Source organism: Dioscorea cayenensis, unplaced genomic scaffold (genome assembly GCF_009730915.1).
Source record: "Dioscorea cayenensis subsp. rotundata cultivar TDr96_F1 unplaced genomic scaffold, TDr96_F1_v2_PseudoChromosome.rev07_lg8_w22 25.fasta BLBR01001100.1, whole genome shotgun sequence".
NCBI lineage: Eukaryota > Viridiplantae > Streptophyta > Magnoliopsida > Dioscoreales > Dioscoreaceae > Dioscorea > Dioscorea cayenensis.
The window spans coordinates 19,483-40,282 of record NW_024087491.1 but is presented as its reverse complement, the minus strand read 5'-3'; the positions used below and the strand labels follow the sequence as shown (position 1 = coordinate 40,282).

Below are 20,800 nucleotides of genomic sequence, written 5' to 3'. Positions count from 1 at the left end.
TTATTACATCATCCGATCGAACCAATTGACCCATGACCCATTTATTTAACCGATTCACTCTCCAATCCGGTTTTTAAAAACATTACACGCAACTTATGAGTATAGCGCTTGTCGCTTTAGTAAAAAAAATATATATAGCATATAATTTGTGTCGCGGTCCACTGCCACATTAATTTTCTAAACATTAAAAATTTAAAAATATTTATATTTTTTAAATGGCATGGGAGTACATGTGCCACGTCATATTTTTTACGAAAATATTTAATGGTTATTTTTTAATGACAGATTTAGCTCATTGTGCTATCATATTTCTATTTTTATAATAGATATATATATATGTATATATATATAATTATTTTTTAAAAATGGATGGATCTGCCACGCCTTTTTTATAAAAGATACATATTTTAAATTTTTGATGTTTTTACATTTGGATGGCTCTGAAAAAAATATTAATTTTTAATTTTTAATTGTAACAAAATGAGATGGCAAAGTCACTGTTTTTTAAAATATATTTTATAAAAACCCAAAAAAATTGTTATATGGCTACATTTCCTTGTCATGTCAGTGAAAAATACATATTGAGTATTCCATTAAATGGTTTTTTCAAAAGAAACAATGGGGTACTTCTATTCTCCATACCATTAAAACTTTAAATGTTTTTTATTTTTTAATTATTTTAAAAATAGCATAGTAATAGGCTTGTATCATCTGCTATGTTCGCTCCATGTCTGTCAATTCATATGCAATATGAGCACTATGTGATGGAGATGAGCAAAAGGATTCAAAATTGATTACGCCATTAATGCACTTAGGGAATCAAAATCATGACTTTTAGCTTCGAGAATCAAAGTGGATTTTTGGTATAATTATAAGGCAAAAACACACTTTCTCCTTAAAAATAAAATGTACTTTTTGAGAAACACACTTTAGCCTTGGTATGACGACCTATGAAAGGATTCTATATTAAGAATCTCAGCCCTTCAATCTTTCTCTTTTAATATTTCAAGAATTGGATTTTTGTAGAATTATGAATGCAGGTTCATGGTCTATCAATAACCACATGTTAATATGGAAAAGGTTGGAGGAATTTGATCAACCTTTACAGGTGCTTCTGTTCGATGTTGTGTTCTAGGTTTAGATTTACAATATACCATTTGGTCCAATGCTTGAGTTAAGGTTGGTAAATAGACTAGAGATTTTATTGGTACTTTTCTTGATTTGGATGCCAACAATTTTAAGGATTCGTGGAAGGATTTCATGAGCATTTGTGTCCTAATTGATATTTCGATACTACTCAAAGCTACCATGACAATCAAGAAACTTGGGGATTGGATTTCTTCAAGATATAAAAATTTCCAACTTTTTGTTTTATTTGTGGTGTAATAGGTCACAATGAACACTTGGGGATAGCATTTAGTGCTACATTTCGCCCCACTTTGAGTAATGCATCCTTTCTTACAAGTAGATCTCCTAATCCTCCAGTTTGATTTCCTTCAGTATATCTTTAAAGTCATTGTTTCCATCTTTGTACGATGATGATGATGATGAATGTGTGTTGTTCACAGCTTCTCTTGTTAATGAGTCAACCTGCATAGAGTTGGCAGAAAGGTATACAGGCAAGTATATGCAGTTATGTGACTGTTTATGTAAATGGTAATTTGCTACATTATTATAAACAGTAACTCCGGCATAAATTTTCAACTATTGCAGTGCCGGGAACCCCAACATAATTTAATAGTAATGGCCTCCATTTCTATATTTGATCTTAGTTTCTAGGAACATAATCCTCATATATTTCTCTGTAAAATTTTAGAGGCTGATTTGCTTTAGTGAAAGCTTACTTTTTATTATAAAAAATTCTCTAAAAATAGAAAACTATTATTTTCTTTTAATATTAAAAAAAATGTTTTTCAACAAAAATTTCAAAAATCAAGCCAATGTTGGTATAACCTGAAGTTAAAGAGTAGGAGTTTATTTGGGATGTTGGAATATCAAATCTCTTCTCACACATGATGAATAACGTAAATAGTGGATCATATAAATAAAAAATTAAAAGTTAAAAAAAAAATCAAAGGTGTTGTTTCACAGATCTATTAAATAATTTTTTTCAATTCTATTAAAGTTATTTAGTCGCTCATTTTGAGCTGGATTTCCAACCATTTTTATTGTATTAAACTTCTCTCTTGAGAAATTGCAAAACTTACTCATTTCTACTGAACTTTTTTTTTATTTATATTATTTTAATTTTCCTGCAGTTGATGTTAGGACAGACTACTAAAACATTTAGATTACAAGAATTTCAATATAGGTTTGACCACCATGAATTTTGTGCATATATTGCAGACAAAAGAAAAGGTCTATATTCTTACAAGAAAACCTAATCAAATTGTGGTAGGATGTTGGATGCAAAGAGATACAGAAACCCAATTTTCCTTCTTTTCTCATTTGGCCACCTAATCTTATACCATAAATCATTTCAGCTTTTCGGTAGATAGGGAGGTGGTTAGCCACCAATTCACACACAAATATGTTTTTACTTGTATTTTATTAAGCTTTAAAAAAAATCTTGCCTGCCTATGAAATGATTATCTTAACATTTTACTCCCTAATCACAATTCCATAAATTATATTAAGCACTTTTAACATTAAGTATGAAAGCCTCTTTTAATATAAGTAAAGGTCAATTTTAATCTATGAACTATTTTTATTTATTTATTTTTTTACTCGTTCATCCAATAAATTTGTGTGACAATAAAAATCAATATAATCTTTATTTGAGAGAAAACAAAAATGGCCAAAATTGCAAAAATTTAGTGTTATCACTCATTAATTAGTGGCTTTAATCCTAAATTAATACTAATGTCCCAAATCCCAATGCATGTAAGAAGTCATTAAGCCAAGTATTACCCCCTTGGTCTTAGCTATCCATTTGACTCATTCTTTTTTAACCCTCATGAAAACATTAACCATGGTTAACTCAATAACTCTCTTTAAATCCCCCTCCTCTCTCTCTCTCTCTCTCTCACTCCCACTCTATGGTTAACCCTCCCAAAGCCAACCCAAAGCTAGCAAGCAAACAAGAAGAAAAAGAAGAAAAATAAAAACAAAAAGAAGAAGAAGAAGAAGTTGAAGAAGTCCAAATAAATCAAAGAGAAAACAAATGAAGGAATCCCCTCCATCTTCATCTTCATCTTCATCCACATCCTCCCTTTCATTCACTGATGCTCTTTGCTACCAAAAACCAAAGACCAAGGGAAGCAAGAAGAGTTCCATCAATGGTGGCTCTGTGAAGAGGAGCTCTGTTTACAGAGGTGTCACTAGGTGAGCTCATGTATCTTCAACTCTATGTCTTTTTTTTATTTTTTTTATTTTTTATAAAAAAAAAGGAAAAGAAAAGAAAATAAACTTGTTGTTTTCCAATGTTTTTTTTTTTATTTAAGAGTTTTGAATGCATGTACATCAATGTAAACAGGCATAGATGGACAGGGAGGTTTGAAGCTCATCTCTGGGACAAACACACCTGGAATCCCATTCAAAACAAGAAAGGAAGACAAGGTTACCTTTTTCTTTTTATTTATTTATTTATTTATTTATTTATTTATTTGCTTATTTTAGTGGTATGAAATTAACTATTTTTATTTCTTTTTCTTTTGCTCTTGTCTGATGCTCTGCATTTGTACATCACACTGTTTGTCTAGTTTATTTAGGTAAGTTTATTTCTTTTTCCAAATTGAATTTAAAAACATAACTTTGTTATTTTATTCATTTAATGGATGGATGAGTACTGGTTTTAGGAGCTTATGAAGATGAAGAGGCAGCTGCTCATACTTATGATCTTGCTGCCCTTAAATATTGGGGCACTGATACCATCCTTAACTTTCCTGTAAGTTTTCATTTTTCATGCATGTATTTATCTTTGCATATCAATAATCTTTATAACAAGAAAAATATACAAAACCATTTTATATTGAGTTTTTTTTTAAAAATTTTATTATATTATAAAGGTTGAAACATACATGAAGGAGTATGAAGACATGCAAAAAATGAGCAAGGAGGAGTATTTGGCTTCTCTTAGGCGTAGGAGTAGTGGCTTCTCAAGGGGTGTCTCTAAGTACCGTGGAGTTGCAAGGTTTATATATTTATTTTAATGTATAAATATATTTAAATGTTAAATTAAATAATTGGTTATAATAATATAAATGAATTTTATTTTTCTAATATTTATAGGCACCATCAAAATGGGAGGTGGGAGGCTAGGATTGGCAGGGTTCTAGGCAACAAATATCTCTACTTGGGGACTTTCAGTAAGTTTTATATTTTTCCCATTTTATGTTTTTATTATTATAGGGTTCCTCTTTTATAAGATAAAAACAATAAAAATTGGAACAAAAGAAAATTCTTTGAGAACTTTGTGAAAAAGGATAAAATTTACATTTGGTTTCATTTGAGAAAAACACATGAATCTCACACATTTTTTACTAGTTTTTTCTTCAAAAAACATTTGATTGAAACTAATATGAATGGATGATAATAATAAATTTTTTATTATTATTATTATTAATGATGATCAGAAGAAACATGACACTTGTCATCCATATCATGCATGGTTTTCACGTGTCATGAAAGCGTAGGGTTAATGGAGTTGCTAGCACTGCTTTTAAAACAAAATCTTTTACCGATATTTCCTCAAGATGTGGATTTCACAATCTTGATGCAAAAAGTGACTTCATTATTCCTTTCTAAATTCCTTTTTATTTATAAATTTCATTTTTTTCTAAATAATACAAAAAAAGTTCATCTCCGAATTACTATTAATTACATGTATCCTAGAAAACACCGATTAAATCAATGTATTATTTCAATAAAAATTTAATAAAAATATCATGATTCTTTTTTAAATCACCACAAAATCTCTTACAAGTGAAACCAATATCCTTACAAAAAAAAAAATTTGAAGTAGTCAACATTTTACCTGTTTTTAATAACAAAACTATAATAGTTTTTTTTCATTTTATATTAGGGCCTGATCAGTACAGATGCAAAAAATAAAAAATAAAAAATAAAAAAAATCAAAATATATATATAATATTTTAAAGATCAAATATGCACTTAGAAATATTTCCAAAACTAAAAATAATCAAACCAAAATTACTCACTTCACAGCACTTCAACACTTTGAATTTTAACCATAACACCAAACAAAACAAAACACAAGACCTAACATTTTATCAAGTTGTTACTCTGTTTTCAATAAATTATATTACTTGATCATCAACAATAATAATGCATGCAGATACTCAAGAAGAAGCTGCACAAGCTTATGACATTGCTGCCCTGGAATACCGAGGACTCAATGCAGTCACCAACTTCGACCTCAGTTACTACATAACTGATCTGCAGCCACAACCTTCAATGCCGCAGCAGCCACTGCCAATATGTACACCGTCATCGATCCAACTCCCGGAATTCAAGTTAGAAGAACAGAACCAAAACTCATCGTCTTTCCAGGAATCCCTCGGCATTACCTCTCAACAAGAACACCAACCCTTGCCATTGTCAGACCATCCTGTTGTTGATCACAGTAACACAGAGCTTCTCCCTTGGAACATTTGCATGGAGACCTCTCATGTATCCATTGATCATTCCAGTGATTTGAGCTATTTCTTCGATGACGCCATCTTCGAGGGCGATATCGAACACTTATTTGCAGATATTGGCAGTGCAGAGACTGAGGATGGTTCTACTAAGCTTCATAGCTGAAATTGTTATCTTGGTTTGTTTTCAATGTGGAGATCTTCTCAGGTGCAGTTTTGTGTGAAAAAAACCAAGGACATTATGAGGGTCTGACAAGGCCTATTGTTTGTGATCTGCTTGCTTCTTTTGTGAGGTTTTAGGGCAAAAGAAGCTGTAACAGGTTCCCATATAGGGAATGCCCCATAGCTATTTTTAGTACCCTAAAATTTCTTTTATTCTTTTGGTTAAGAACTCCTGAACAACTATTATTCTATGTATGTGCAAAACGTTCAGCCTTTTAATATTTAGTTCTTATTTTAATCTATCTCAGTGAAATGTACCAGCTTTAAACAAAACTTTTGATTTCTTCATAATTGCACATAAGATTATTATCTAAAGAGATCTAAGGTTAAGTTTTAAGCATTCACAGGAAATCTTGATGTTTCACATCTCTAATAGCAACTACTTCAAAGAGTTTAACTTTTCTGTAAATCAGAAGGATTTCCAGGAGGTACATGAAAAAAAAAATCAGTTCAATATTATTTGTTATATCTAAACTTGTTTCAAGTCATTGTTTAAAGCGCATTCAATTTAAATATTACATTGAAAATTAATCTAATATATACATACAAAAATGTGTAGGAGAATTAGTTGCCATTATTGTGCCAAAGTTAATCAGAAACCCTTGGAACAGCCTTTTTATTATTTAAAGGAAGATTAACAAACTTATCTTCTTAGCATGTTGTAAGCTGGAAGGTCATGTACAGAAGATATGCTATCCAATGCAAGCTCTTGTTCTAGTTGTGCTCTTGTAGATTTGAGAACCTCCTTGAATAAGTAAAAAAAAAAAAAAGTCTTCAATTTTCAAGTGTTTTTAGGCCAAAGTAAAAAAGCAAACCTAATTTGATAAAAATCTTCATATTATTAGCAAGCTGATACTTACATTGAACTCCATGTAGGATGCACGCATCGCAAGCCATTTTGTGTCAAGCAACTGAAAAGCAACACAATAGAGTTCGTCGAAGGCCATCTCATCGCTTCTAAGCAGTTCTAGGAATAGTGCACCGGCTTTGGAGTTCGGCTTCTCTGTTGATAAAGCTACATGTTAGTACAATGGTATACTCAAATGTTTTAAGAGCAGTGAATTTTTAAACTACCATTGTTTGATTGCAAGTCTAACATTTGAACCAACATGAACGATAGATTGACACCAGCTACAGCAAAAGGGTATTCCCAATCAGCTCTCTTCCCATCTTGTTTGTTTAGAAGTCTTTGGAAAGAAGCCTGGAGATAAGGATCAGAATGTAATGAGCCACTACTCAGATGTAAAGAAGAAAGAAGTGATCAAGAGAGAAAAAAATAGCAGTTACTGGGTAATTCTTGGCGAAAAAGATGAGGTTTTCCAGAGATATAAGCCCACCACCCCTAAAAACAAAATCAAAAACCTTCAGGAGTGCATTCACCAGAGAATGATGTACTTATTTACTTTCATAAAAAAAAACAGACATTTTTTTTATCCATATTTACCTGAAATCAGTAGATGGGTCGGTACCTTGCCAACCCATCTCTTTCCATAACTCAGATTTAAGCGGAGGCAGTTCTCGATCAGGAAAAGCCAACATCCATAGTTGCTTCAAGGAATCCTGAAGAAAAAGGTGAATGTGAAATGAGATATATACTCCCTGAATGAATAGCCCGACGATTAGGCTGCAACTTGGAACAGAAAATTATTAACAGATATGAAGATGAGAGCAAACTTGATGATCCAGACAAGTGTTGTCGAATGAAACCTCCAACCTCTGTCTGAGATTCCTCAATCTTTCTTCCTAGAATTTTGGAGAAGAAACAGATAAGCAATGTATGAATGTTCACAAAGAATATTTGTAATGCATTAGAGGATAAAAAGATCACAAGGGGGATGCAAGTGATGAGATAGAGAGCATACACAGAGAAATGATATTAGGACCATTGTACTTTTTAAACTAGTATCGAGCAAGATTTGCTGAATATACTAGTGCTTGTCATTTTTCTTAGCTACATTTGGTAAAACAACTAGTAATCGTGGCTTTGATCATTTTCGATGGCAATCAAACACATTAATTTGATTCCATGCAACCTTAAAACTTAACATAATAGAAGAGAGACCTAGACTCATATAATTGGATCAGGATCTACCAAGTTACGATATTTTGCCATTATACTGCACAATCATGGATATTTGCTATTATGCCCCAGTGAAAACTTGGATATAAAAAGATCAAACTATGTCATCAATCTCTTCCCTTAATCTATTTTGGGGTCTATAGACAAATATGATTTTTTTTAAGAGGGCAAATTAGCCATATGTATTTTTATTATGCCACGCAAGAAATTTTCTCAAATTATTATCTCTAATAATTTTACCTCTAGCCGATATATTAACGCAAAAAATTTCATGCTTTAAGGAAAAGAATCAAACTACATGTCAGATCTTTAAGAATGGTTGGCATAACAAAGAGCATAGCCAGATGCATATATTTTCATCCAGAAGTACAACACCATCACAATTTGACAACTAATATATAGGATGCGCTCAAACATTCAGTTATTATGTTCGATACAAGAAATACCAAGGAAAGGGCGGATACACATTCACATTCTAGTTAATTGCCAAAGCTACCTTTAAAGATCTTAACCAGCACACCACATCTTGAGGTAAGATAACAATAAATCACAGATTTGCTTGCACTGGGTGGCAAAATATCCTATAATATACACTCTGTTCAGCAGTTCTATAATCTTTATCGAGTTCCAATCAATTCAAGATATTGTTCACTACAAACTCACACTTGCAGAGGCTTTAATGTATTTAATATAAGGAGTTTTTGGCAATCAGTAAACTGTCTTATTCCTTAACTCCAAGTTAAAACTAGGTAGAAGAATTTCTGAAAGTTATTTTATAATCAGTATGAATTTATTGCACACCACATTGAGCACTTAAGATTATTAGTACAGCATATATAATGCAGAAGATTGTAAATGAAACAATGTCCAACTTGCCTGCTGGCTGACTAGGCATTTGGAACATTAACAACATATGGTCCACTAAACATTTCCAAGATTGTAGGTCAACCATGCTTAATGATAAAGTTTAACAATTAAATTAAGAAGCCATTGTTGAAAAGCTGAGACTGTATATTGATAAAACTAACAGACAAGTTAACAGATAATTCCATCAGAAACATTTGCACAAAGTTGAACAGTAGAAAACATATCAGAGGGAAATAAATGTAAAACTCAAAAAAGAAACAAACAAAGAAGAAAAACCACATTATGATGCTAGACAAGGAATGAAGTGGAGATGAATATTCCACAGAAAAAAGGCTCAACTAATTTACATTACCCGTAATGGACTAAGCGGCAATTGAATAATCCCATCAACTTGTTTACTTTGACTGTTAGAAGGAAGAAGGAAAAGTTTCCCGACAAGTGAACAAGACCCAATAACAACATGTGCTGCCAACAAAAAAAAAAAAAATAATAAATCATATTTCAGCAGTACGGGGAAACAATTAAAAACAAGATTGAAGTAAATTATGGTAAGCAGAAAACAGCTCAAAGCTTCAAGCAAGACAAACGTGAACACTGAAGGATTATCAGACTCAATTCAATTTGCGCATAAAGAGAGTCAAATTTGCATTTTGGAATTACTGACTATTGATTTTAAAATTTAGGATGATATTCGATTCTGTGGTTAATGCATACCAGTTTGAGGACATAACTTTTATCAAAATACAGCTTATTAAGCATGAAAGAAATAACTGGTGGACAATCAGTATATAACTATTGAATATGCCATAAAAGCTTAACAAAGATTGTGAGAGGCACTTGCACTAAAGATATTGTGATGAAACATGACATATTTACAGAGAAATTATATGTACATAATCATAATAAATGTCCTCTTTTCCGAAGTGTACATGCATACCGATGGCTCGTGTCTTGTGATTTCAGTCAACGAATTTACGTAAATGATCTCTGCAGGTTAACTCTTCATACAGATTCCAAAAACTAAGTATGATTATTGCACAAATTCAAAGAATATACCTAGCCATTGTGCGCATTGGACAATCCAACAGGAGAAACTGTCTCCAGTGAAGCTGATCACCCTTCCCTTCCCCAGATCCGTCCTGCTCATCTCCAGGTTTGAAACCCTAGCAACAAAGTAAACATAATTCAAACATACACACAAAAAAAACACAAAATCACAAGAAAAAAGATTTGTATGCAAGCTGAAATCCACATCACAGAGATTGCAAAGAGAGTTAAAAATCACCTCCAATTGTTCATGCCCATATTTTCCAAGCAGAGGTTCTCTAAGATCATCAGAATCAGATTTATCAACAGATTCATCTCTATCTCGATCCATTTCCCGATGATTAAGCCTCCTTCTTATCGATTTCGATGCCATGCTACAACCCCAAGCAAATTCAACAACAAGATTAATCAATCACAACCAATGCACAAAAAAAAGCCTCAAAATCCACAAAACTGATTCCCTTTCACCGAAATTTCTCAACTTTTTCTTCAAAAAATCAAGAAACAAAATCAAATCGCATGGAAACAGAACAAAAACACAAATCTATAAATTGAAAAGAAAGAAAGAAGATGGATACAAACTAACCCTAGCGAGCTCCAATTGCTTAAATTGAGATATATCACTGTTATGAAGTTAACGGTCAACAGATCTCCAGTTATAAATAATAAATACTAATAAGAATAAGAATCCTAAACGGAGTAGGACTTCCAAACAATTCACTTGTAAATAATAAAAAAATTAAAAGTTTTTTTTTTTCTTAATATAACCTTCGTCTTTTGTTTTTTAATTATTAAAATAATTCCATATAAAATTTATTTGTCAATATAGAATTAAAAACAAAATAACACATCAAACCCTATCATCAACTAATGAGTTGATTATTTTTGAAATATTAAGATATTGGTTATTTTTTATGCACACCATTATCTTATAAAATTCACAAAAATAAGATATTTTTTATTTTTTAAAAACTGATACGCCTGATAAAAAAAGATAATTTTTAATATGATTTTGTTTATTTTTTTAAAATTTATGTTTTGAATAAGAGATTAGTAGATTTTAAAAATATATATATTTTTTATAACAAATAAAATGCCTTTTAAAAAAAAAAATCACTATTTTATCCCTGTAGGTTAACATTGCTTCTTTTTAGTAGTTTATTTTTTCTGTTGCTACATGTAATAGTTTAAAAATGTAAAAAACAAAGCTACAATTTTTTTTACAATTTGAAAAAACTACCATGTTTTATTTTGAAATTTTCCATGTTCTTTTTTTTTATGCCTCACAACTTCATTGTTTTGAAAATCAAATTGTAGAAATTGAAAAGAATCACTTACATTAATTTTGTTTCTCTTCTCATGATACTCCTTGTCATGTTTTATAGGTATAAAAGATATTTTCTTAGTATAAATTTTTTTTTAAAAAGAAAATTTAATATATATCCTTAGAAATTTGACTAATTACATGTATAACATTCAATGCAACCGCATGACATATATGCACCTCTTAAAATTCTATTTTTAACATATATACGTTTTACATTATATATTACAAATTTTTTTATTTTTCTTTTAGTTTATGATTATTAATGATAAAAAGATAGCTGGATATAATTTTCAATTAGTTTATTTTTAAAATATTAAATAAAATAGATCGACTGATAATTGATTTATATATGGAAAGTTTTCTATAAAATGGGTCTAAAATTTGTCCTCTGGTACTTGAAATTTTGAAACAGTAAAATTAATTGCCGAAATAATAGCTTTATATATTTTATTATATATTTATAATTGGAAGGGCTGATTTCCAAATTGTTTGTTAGTAAATTAATTTAAAACTAAACAAATTTCTTTATGTTCTTTTACATTTTGGCTATAAGTGATATAGTGCAATAAAAGCAATGTTGTAAAAATTAGGTCAGTCGAACAGGTTCAACCAGGAACTAGCAGGTAAATCGGTCCGATTAGTCACACAAAATATCAGTTAACCGGACCAGTATGTTAGTTTATTTATTTTAAATTTTAAAAATTAAACCCATTTTGAAAAAACAAAAAGCAAGATATTATATACTTGTATTTTATTTTATTCCTCATCTTTTATTGTTGTTGTTGTATACTTATATTTTATTTAATTATTTATTATGGATATTTTTTGTATAGTTGTATATTTGTATTTTGAAAAATTCAATTTAGGTAGAGTTGATATTTTGTGATCTTATAAAGCAATATAATTTTGCAATATATAATTTTGTATTCTTTTTAAATTTTTCCTTATTTTTTAAATTATTTCTTACTTATTTTTTAAATTATTTTGTGGGCTCCTTTCTTTCCACCCGGCCTTTAATTAGGATTGACCGGTTAAAAAGCATGGATCACAAATCAAATTTTAATTTTTTTATATTTCAGATGATTGCGGATTCATGACTCCTATTAGGGGCAAACCCCTAATATTAATTACCCCAGACAATGTCATGGGAACCTCCGATTAAGAAACAAGTGTGAATGAGAAGTAACTGAGTAAACATAATAATTTTTTATTAATTTCAAAGATGCATGTGAACACATGATCATAGACAAAAATACAAAAGAGAGCTATTCTCTAAGAGAGCTTAACGACAGATTTTTTTAGAAAGAACTATTTCTATCATGCTCTTCAAACTTTTTTTTTTTGCTGGTGTTCTTAGCTCCTTCGCCAAAAGTATGTCGGACGACCCTTTTGGTTCTGTGGATGTGGCCCTCTTATATTTCTTTTTTTTCTTTATGTGAGCTTACGTCTTGACACATCGCTCCGTTCAAGCTGCGGCTACTCTACATTTACAAGTGCCTACTTGGTCACTTTTGCTTCTTTTATCGCTGAAGACTTTGGCTCTTTGTGCTTGTAAAATCTCCAGCTCCTTGACTTGTGAAACTCATCAAGCCATTTGACTTCTTGGTGTCTTGAAAACTTCATAGTTGCATTTGTCGTTTATATGATATATAGATCTTGACTCTTCGATGATTTTGAGCCTTGACCATTGGATTTTTTTTTAAGTCGTAACATTCAATATGGTTAGGTCATTAACTGGATAATTTTGACTTGCTTTTAAAATAGATCTCAAACTCATTTTTTGAAAGAGACCTCATAATGGGTTTCAAGAAATTTTTTTTGTCAACTTAACTTTTTCAATGAATGTTGACGAGAGACATTTTTCTTCTTTTTCTTCTTTTTGTGAAAATTTTCATTCATTCATTTTTTTTATTCATCATCATTTTTTTTTATGAAACTTTCATCTTTTACCCTTCCTTTCATTTCAAGAAAAGATTTTTTTTTCACTCCAACAAGAGTTAACTCTTCTTAATAAGTGTTGACAAGAGATATTTTTTTGTAAACTTTTCATTTTTCTTTCTTTTCTCACTTCAAGGAATTTTTCCATTCTTCTTTTTCATTTCACTTTTTACTCCAATGAGTGTCAAAAGATCTCAAAGTGAGCTTGAAGAAAGGGGTTTGATTTTTATGGAAAAATTTCTCTTTATCCCCAAAGAGTGTCAAGACTTCAGGGTGGAATTAGAGAAATTATGAAAAAAATTCTCGATTCTCAAGAAAGTCAAGACTTCAAGGTGGAATGAGAGAAATTATGAAAAAATTTCTCTCATTACCCCAAGAAAGTCAAGACTTCGAGGTGGAATGAGAGAAATTTCATAGAAAATTTCTCGTTACCCCAAAAAAGTCAAAGACTTCAAGGTGGAATGAAAGAAATTTCATAATAATTCTCGTTACCCCAAGAAAGTCAAGACTTCAAGGTGGAATAAGAGAAATTATGAAAAAAAATATCTCGTTACCCCAAGAAAGTCAAGACTTCAAGGTGGAATGAGAGAAATCAGGAAAATTTCTTGTTACCCCAAGAAAGTCAAGACTTCAAGGTGGAATGAGAGAAATTATAAAAAAAATTCTCGTTACCCCAAGAAAGTCAAGATTTCAAGATGGAATGAGAGAAATTTCATAGAAAATTTCTCATTACCCCAAGAAAGTCAAACTTCAAGGTGGAATGAGAGAATTCCATAGAAATTCTTGTTACCCCAAGAAAGTCAAACTTCAAGGTGGACTGAGAGAAATTTCATAGAAATTCTCGTTACCCCAAGAAAGTCAAGCCTCATGGTGGAATGAGAGAAATTTCATAGGATTTTTTTTTTATAGGAGGCCTTGCAAAAAATAAAATTACCAAAATACCCCCACTCAAATTCACCCTTTATTTTTTTTTCTCATTTTTTACTTTTTTTTTAACCCATCCTTTCATTTTCCCATATTTTCATTTCTTCTCTTATTTTACTCACCCTTCCATATCCTTTTTTCATATTTTTTCTTTCTCATCTTTTTTTAACTCACCCTTCCATTTTTCCATATTTTTTCCTTCTCTATTTTTTTTAAACTCACCCATTCATTTTTTTTAATTTTTCCCTTTCCTTTTTTTCACTCACCTTTCATCATTTTTTTATTTTTTTCTCTCTTTTCTCTCATTTTCTTTTTCTCTTTTTCACTCTTCCTTCATTTTTTCATCTCTTTTTTTATTTCTTTCATCGTTTTTTTTTACCGAAAATGCCCCTCATCAATAAACTCCTCCATGTCTTTTCCAAAACAAAATATCATCACTCCTAAGAACTATTTAGTTGACCTCTTCAACACTAGGATCGGCACTAGTACCTGAAGGACCATTTTCATTCATTGTCCCTACACCTTTTCATATCCATCACCACTCACAATGAAAGCCTGAACAGCAGCACCATAGGAAACAACCTCATCTGGGTTGAGGCTCTTGCATGGCTCTTTTCCATTGAAGAAATCCTGCAACAACTGATGAGCTTTAGGAACCCTAATAGAGCCACCAGCCAACACAACATCATAGATACTATTCTTGTCCATCTCGACATCTCTCAAACGCTTCTCTGCTGACTCCATGCACTTCCTAAACAAATCCATGTTGAGCTCCTCAAACTCTTGAGCTCCTGGACAAAGTGGTTCACCATTCTGTTGTCAAAGTCTTTACTGCCAAGATGAGTGTCTCAGCAGTTTCTCTCATTTTAATAAAGACCATAGAGGAGACCTCTTCAACTGCAAACTGCTTATCCTCATCCTTGTATTGCACAACAATCATGGGCTCGTCACTAGGTCCAGGGATAACTTTGAGTGAATAGAACTAGACATCACTTCTGAACAGAAGCATCACTTAAACACTTGCCAACCAATCACTTGGCGTCGAAGGCGATGTTGATGGAGTTCATGGCGAGCTGGTTCCTTGCGGCATGACCAATGAGCCGCTTAGTGTCAGTAAAGGCGACATGGAATGATGTAGTGCGACTTCCCTGGTTTCATCGGATCATCTCAACCATCTTTACAGCTGCGTCCAAGGAACCCTATATCTCTGCCTCTACACAGACATGCAAGCTTTCATGTTTCTTTTCATGGATTGGGACTCTCCTCTTTCCTTAATTTTATATCTTTTGCAAAACCTTTACTTTGGAAGGATCTTAACGCCAACTTCTCTCTCCATTCTCTAAACAACGGCCTCATCTTCCAGCTAGTTTTCCTCCTTTCTTTTGCCAACTAAGATTTCGGTTGTTCTCGGATGTAAATGAATCCCTCAGCCTTCAATTCAGGCATGCTAATCTTCAAACTTTTAGAAGAGCCTTTGGACTCCATGAGGCCGAACAACCATTATCACAGATTGAAAAAATGGTTTCGGTCATGAGCACAGTGGGAGAGAGGAAAAGAGAGAGAGAGAGAGAGAGAGAGAGAGAGAGAGAGAGAGAACACGAAGAAGAGAGAAAAGAAATTCCTCTAATGCATGCACGTGCATGTATTTTTCCATTAAATGTATGAAAAGAAATCATATATATATATATATATACGAGGGAACGGGCAGGGAACGATGGTAGAGGTGAGCGCAAAAAGCAAAACAAAAAAATAAAAAAATAATCTAACAAAATAATTATTTTAAATGAAGAATAATGTGATAATACAACCAAAATTTGAATACGCATATTAAAAAAATATAAAGTATAATTTAAAATTTTTGTTATTCTGGATAGAAAATATGAAAATTTTTCGATAATTCGATTAATAAGAATACATCTCAGAGTTTGTATTTTTTTAAAAATATGGTAAAATTGATCATCCTCACTACTAAACAACCAAAACTATTGTTTATATAAAAAAGCTTTTGTTGTTTTGACTCTAGCGTATATGAGTACGTTATAACGTATATGTATATATGTTAGAGCCTCATGATCAGATTCAAATTTTTTAAATTACTAAAAATTTGTAAATAAGATTTATTTTATTAAAATTTTTGAAATAATAGTAATTTTTAAATTTAAAAAAATAAAAATGTGAAAAATGCAAAAATTTTGTATATAAGATTTATTTTTATTAAAAATTTTTGAAATAATAGTAATTTTTAAATTAAAAAAATAAAAATGTGAAAAATCGTCGAAAAGATCCCAATCTTATGGATAAAGCGCATAAATCCACTCAATGACCATGACTCCATGACTTTCAGTAGTGTCAGAATATTGTATTTTCACGTGAATTAAGTATAGAAAAATCGAAAACCACTAAATCTTATATTGTTTAAAAAGTATTTTTCTCCGTTGCCAAGGGAGGGCTTCAACTCCTGCTAGCCCCCCTTGGTTCCGCCCCTGTATATATATATATATATATTGAGAGAAAAATCATGAACACGAGAGAAAAAAAGAGACCAGGAATGTGTCTTCATTGCATGCCCAAATAAATAATAATAAAAAAACAAATAAGGCAGCATGCTATCAATGGAAGTGGTACCCTTCACGTGCATGGACTTGAAAAGAATGCATATAAAAGGGCCATTTAATAAAATGATCCTCCTTTTTTTTAATTAAACCAAATGGCCCTAGGACTATCACATCACCCACATGGGTGATGTGATATGCTGACTGGGCTGCTGATGTGGCATTTTTAAATAAAAAATCATGATTTTTTTTCATTTTACCCCTGAATTGTTTTCTAATCAATAAGTTGGCTTATTCTTGGGTGTTTTTGACCAAATTTTTTTAAAAAAATTATTAAACTTTTAAAATTTATTAAACTTTTAAATAATTTTTTTAAAAATATATAGGTGTGTTTTTTTAATTTAAATCCCTTATTTCTTTTATAATTAACAAATTATCTTTTCCCTTTGATTATTTAACCCAAATTTTATTTAAAAAAATATGTACTTTTTTAATTTATTAAAAAAATTAATTTTAAAGAATATATTTGAATATGAAAACACAAATTTTAAAATTTTAACTTTTAAAATTATTAAACCTTTAATGAAACAACTTTTTAAGCAATATATAAGTGTGGCTTTTTATTTGTATTACAATTAACAAAAAAACTCTTTGATTACTTAACCCAAATTTTTGCTTAAAAATTAATTTATTAAAATGCATAAAAAGAAATAAAGGGATTTAAATTAAAAAACACACTTATATATTTTTAAAAAATTATTTAAGAGTTTAATAAATTTTAAAAAGTTTAATAATTTTTAAAAAAATTTGGTAAAAACAAAGAATAAAATGAAAACTTTATTGATTAGAAAACGATTCGATGGGTTAAAAATATCGGGGATTTTTATTTAAAAATCTACATCTGTCGCAATCAGCGTAGGCCAGGGCGCTAACTCAACGCCTAGTCATCGTAGCAGCGTCACCGTAGTGGATGATGTGATGGTCTATGGTCGTTTTGATGATTAAAAATGATATTAGAGTCAGTTTGGTTTTAATTAAAAAGGACCATTTTATTAAATGATCCCATATAAAACTTTAAAAAAAGTGGGGCCCGGTGATGTGAAAGCATGGATGCATCATGCTCATCATACAAAAATAACATTCATTACTGTTGTGCTTTTCTTGTATATTTAAAAACAACGTAGTACCTCTTGATCAACCTTCTTCGATCTCCTTGTCTTCTCCCCTTCTTTCTCTTCGTTTTTTTCTTCTTCCGTCTCACTTTTCTTCAAACCCTCTCTGTCTTTTTCAGTCACTCTCCCTTTCTCTTCTTCTTCGTCTCCTATTTCTCTCTATTTTTTTCTTCAGTCTCTCAAACTATTTCTCTCTCTTTTTTTCTTTTCTCTTCTGTTCCCCAAAAATTCTCAACATCTCCCCCAGAAAATCCTCAATCCCGTGAGAGAATTTTTCAAAATTTAAATTCAAATAATTCTTATCCCTTCTCCTTTTTATTTAAATTTTTATCAAACCCCCCTTTTTCCCTCTTTCTTTTTTATTTTTACTTTTATTTTATTTTTTTAAATATAGCTCATTATTATTATTATTTCTTTTACTTTTATAATAATTAGGAATTAAAAACTCATATAAACATATTTCTTACTTATTTTTTAAATTTTTATTTTTTTAAAATTTATTTATTTGAAAAAAATATTAAATTACTATTGAGCAGACCAGTTAGGCTGTGAGCAGGTTTGCCCTAACGAGATAGGCTATGCTGGTTTTTAAAAACATTGAATAAAAGATATATCTGTTTATGAATTTTTGGTTTATATAAATAAAAAATTTTAGTTATTTTTAGGAATATTTTTCAATATGATAACGGATAAGATTATGAGTTTGTCAAATAATCATCCAGCTAAATTTATAAAAAAATGAATTTTTTTTTAGAATACCAATAATTGTGGTATAAAATTCAAATATGCACTTTTATAGAGTAATGCAAATATAATATAAGTTTTTGGGTTTATATACAAAAATTATAATTTAAGTAATGCATATGCAAATATGATTTTTCTGGAGGTATGGATGAAAAATATGCACTTTTTAAGGGTGTACATAATTTTTTATGGGGATAATACATATGTAAAAAAAATTAATTTATATACGGTACATTCAAAAAAATAATTTCATGAAAATCAAATGCACTTTTATTGAAGTGTATGTATAAAGATGATTTTTATTGGGATTTATAATGCCACATATATTCAAGTGATTTTTTTACGGGGGTAAATAAACAAAAATACCTCTTAAATGGGCAGGCAATTATCCAGTCAAATGGTAAACTATTGTTATAATACACATTTAATAACCTCAAATATATATAACTTCTCATTATTGTGTGTGTATATATATAAATATAATAAGTCTCAAATTCGGATAGAGATATATATAGATCATCATTTGGGCAAACTGTTGTTAAACTTTACACATTAGAAGTCCAACGAAGAAACATAAGACAAATAGATTATTTCACATTAATTTGAATATCAGTAGTACATCTCTTGATAGCTTGGTACGTTACTTAATCTCATGCAACAATACAACAGTATTTAATATAAATATATGTAAATATAAATGCCATGCATGCATGAGACTTAAAGAGAGTCTTTTTAGTAGTAATCCTGATCCAAATTGTTATCTAAAATCCACCGCCACCGCCAGCTCCTGCAAATCCTCCACCACCACCTGCTCCAGCACCAACCCCAACTCCTCCTCCAGCTCCACCACCACCTCCAAAACCCTCCTCCGGCACCAGCACCGCCACCGCCACCACCAAGACCTCCTCACCAGCACCGCCACCGCCACCTAGACCTCCTCCCAGCACACCACCTGCACCACCACTAGACCTCCTCCACGGCACCACCACCTGCACCACCACCGCCACCCTAGACCTCCTCCTGCACACCACCACCGAGACCTCCTCCGGCACCACCACCTGCACCACCACCGCCACCCTAGACCTCCTCCAGCACCACCACCGAGACCTCCTCACCGGCACCACCGCCACCACCGAGACCTCCTCCAGCACCACCACCTCCACCGAGACCTCCTCCAGCACCACCCTCCACAGGGACCTCCTCCCGCACCACCCCACCACCACCACCACGAGACCTCCTCCAGCACCACCACCACCACCGGACCTCCTCAGCACCAGCACCACCACCGAGACCTCCTCCAGCACCACCACCGCCACCAAAGACCTCCTCCCAGCACCACCACCCGGGGCCTCCTCCTGCACCACCACCACCACCACCACCCTAATCCTCCACCACCCAGAAATGTCTCCTTCTCAAGCATTCTAGCCTCCCTGATCCCAACAATCACTGAGTATTTGCCATTGCCATGAATCCCAACACTCCCAAACACTTAACAAACTTCCCATTGTATTATATTATATGATCTCTAACTAGCTTCCACAACCACACTCTTTCTTAATTAAGCTCTCAACAGTTCATGCATAACACTTCAATACCTCTTGCTCTTTTATAGACCTTGAATTTAATGCTAGTGGTTAGAAACACTCTGATCTCTCTTTAATTTCAACAAGACCATGTGGAAAATAAGCCCAGAAATTCTACACTTAGACTTTGGGGAGCTCTGAAATCAAGCACAATTACACACATCTTCTTTAATGCTTTCTCTCAACTCTCAACTAACCCAGACTCTTTCTTTTTCAGCTTTTCCATGTTATACATATATATACTATTAATTTCCCCTTTTTAGTTTTTTCACCATTAATTTACACACACTCTCTCTCTCTCTCTCTCTCTCTCTCTGTATGAAAACATTATCATCGTGCTTCTTAAGAAAATCAGGTAATTATTAGACATGAATTGGATAAAAGAGCAATATTTATAAGAGCAGTTAAAATGTTTTTCCATGTAACAGTTTTTTATTTTATTTACGACAATAAATTTTTACTGAAACTTAGTCAATAATAATATTTACTGTGTTTCATACTTTCTAACAATAACTTGACTTTGTCCACCGACCAGTTTAAATCTTGTTAAAATTTTGCTTAACTCCTCGGAAGTACTAAGTATTTTGTTCTAGTCCCTGTCATTGTACTTAATTTTACTTGAATTCCTTTGTACCAGTTTTCACACTTTCTTCTTCATGGATGTATAAATATAATATGTATATATATATATATATATATATATATTAGGCAAATGTGCAAAAGATCTATGCTTCGTAAGGGCATAAA

The 20,800-nt window shown here is 31.7% G+C and overlaps 2 protein-coding genes across 4 annotated transcripts; one reads left to right on the top strand and one right to left on the bottom strand.

The window, feature by feature from the left end:
* Positions 1 to 3,064: 3,064 nt before the first annotated feature.
* LOC120255601 (ethylene-responsive transcription factor WRI1-like) lies at positions 3,065 to 6,057 on the top strand. 2 transcript variants are annotated; one of them, XM_039263395.1, is made up of 7 exons: positions 3,065 to 3,324; positions 3,476 to 3,558; positions 3,702 to 3,710; positions 3,798 to 3,886; positions 4,008 to 4,132; positions 4,231 to 4,307; positions 5,297 to 6,057. In XM_039263395.1, the coding sequence occupies exons 1-7, from the start codon at positions 3,164 to 3,166 to the stop codon at positions 5,761 to 5,763; spliced, it is 1,011 nt and encodes a 336-aa protein (XP_039119329.1). In that variant the 5' UTR covers positions 3,065 to 3,163; the 3' UTR covers positions 5,764 to 6,057. The 2 variants fall into 2 exon arrangements, with proteins under 2 accessions (XP_039119329.1, XP_039119330.1); XM_039263396.1 differs by lacking the exon at positions 3,702 to 3,710.
* A 375-nt stretch (positions 6,058 to 6,432) lies between these two features.
* LOC120255602 (ELMO domain-containing protein A-like) lies at positions 6,433 to 10,514 on the bottom strand. Of its 2 annotated transcripts, XM_039263397.1 has the most exons (10): positions 10,400 to 10,514; positions 10,052 to 10,187; positions 9,823 to 9,929; positions 9,119 to 9,231; positions 7,494 to 7,562; positions 7,264 to 7,379; positions 7,107 to 7,161; positions 6,894 to 7,020; positions 6,680 to 6,822; positions 6,433 to 6,564 (listed from the first exon to the last, which is right to left on the bottom strand). In XM_039263397.1, exons 2-10 carry the CDS (start codon positions 10,126 to 10,128, stop codon positions 6,463 to 6,465), a joined length of 909 nt encoding a protein of 302 aa, XP_039119331.1. In that variant the 5' UTR covers positions 10,129 to 10,187; positions 10,400 to 10,514; the 3' UTR covers positions 6,433 to 6,462. The 2 variants fall into 2 exon arrangements, with proteins under 2 accessions (XP_039119331.1, XP_039119332.1); XM_039263398.1 differs by lacking the exon at positions 10,400 to 10,514 and having other exon boundaries at positions 10,052 to 10,366.
* Positions 10,515 to 20,800: the final 10,286 nt, after the last annotated feature.

Bases quoted from the DNA above. Each gene is read 5' to 3' on its own strand.
- LOC120255601 (XM_039263395.1), top strand. From the start codon at position 3,164: ATGAAGGAATCCCCTCCATCTTCATCTTCATCTTCATCCACATCCTCC. The intron at 3,887-4,007 runs GTAAGTTTTCAT...TATATTATAAAG, and splicing joins ATACCATCCTTAACTTTCCT to GTTGAAACATACATGAAGGA. The intron at 4,308-5,296 runs GTAAGTTTTATA...TAATGCATGCAG, and splicing joins TCTCTACTTGGGGACTTTCA to ATACTCAAGAAGAAGCTGCA.
- LOC120255602 (XM_039263397.1), bottom strand. From the start codon at position 10,128: ATGAATCTGTTGATAAATCTGATTCTGATGATCTTAGAGAACCTCTGC. The intron at 9,232-9,822 runs GTATATTCTTTG...TTTTGTTGGCAG, and splicing joins CCAATGCGCACAATGGCTAG to CACATGTTGTTATTGGGTCT. The intron at 6,823-6,893 runs GTAGTTTAAAAA...CTTTATCAACAG, and splicing joins AGACTTGCAATCAAACAATG to AGAAGCCGAACTCCAAAGCC.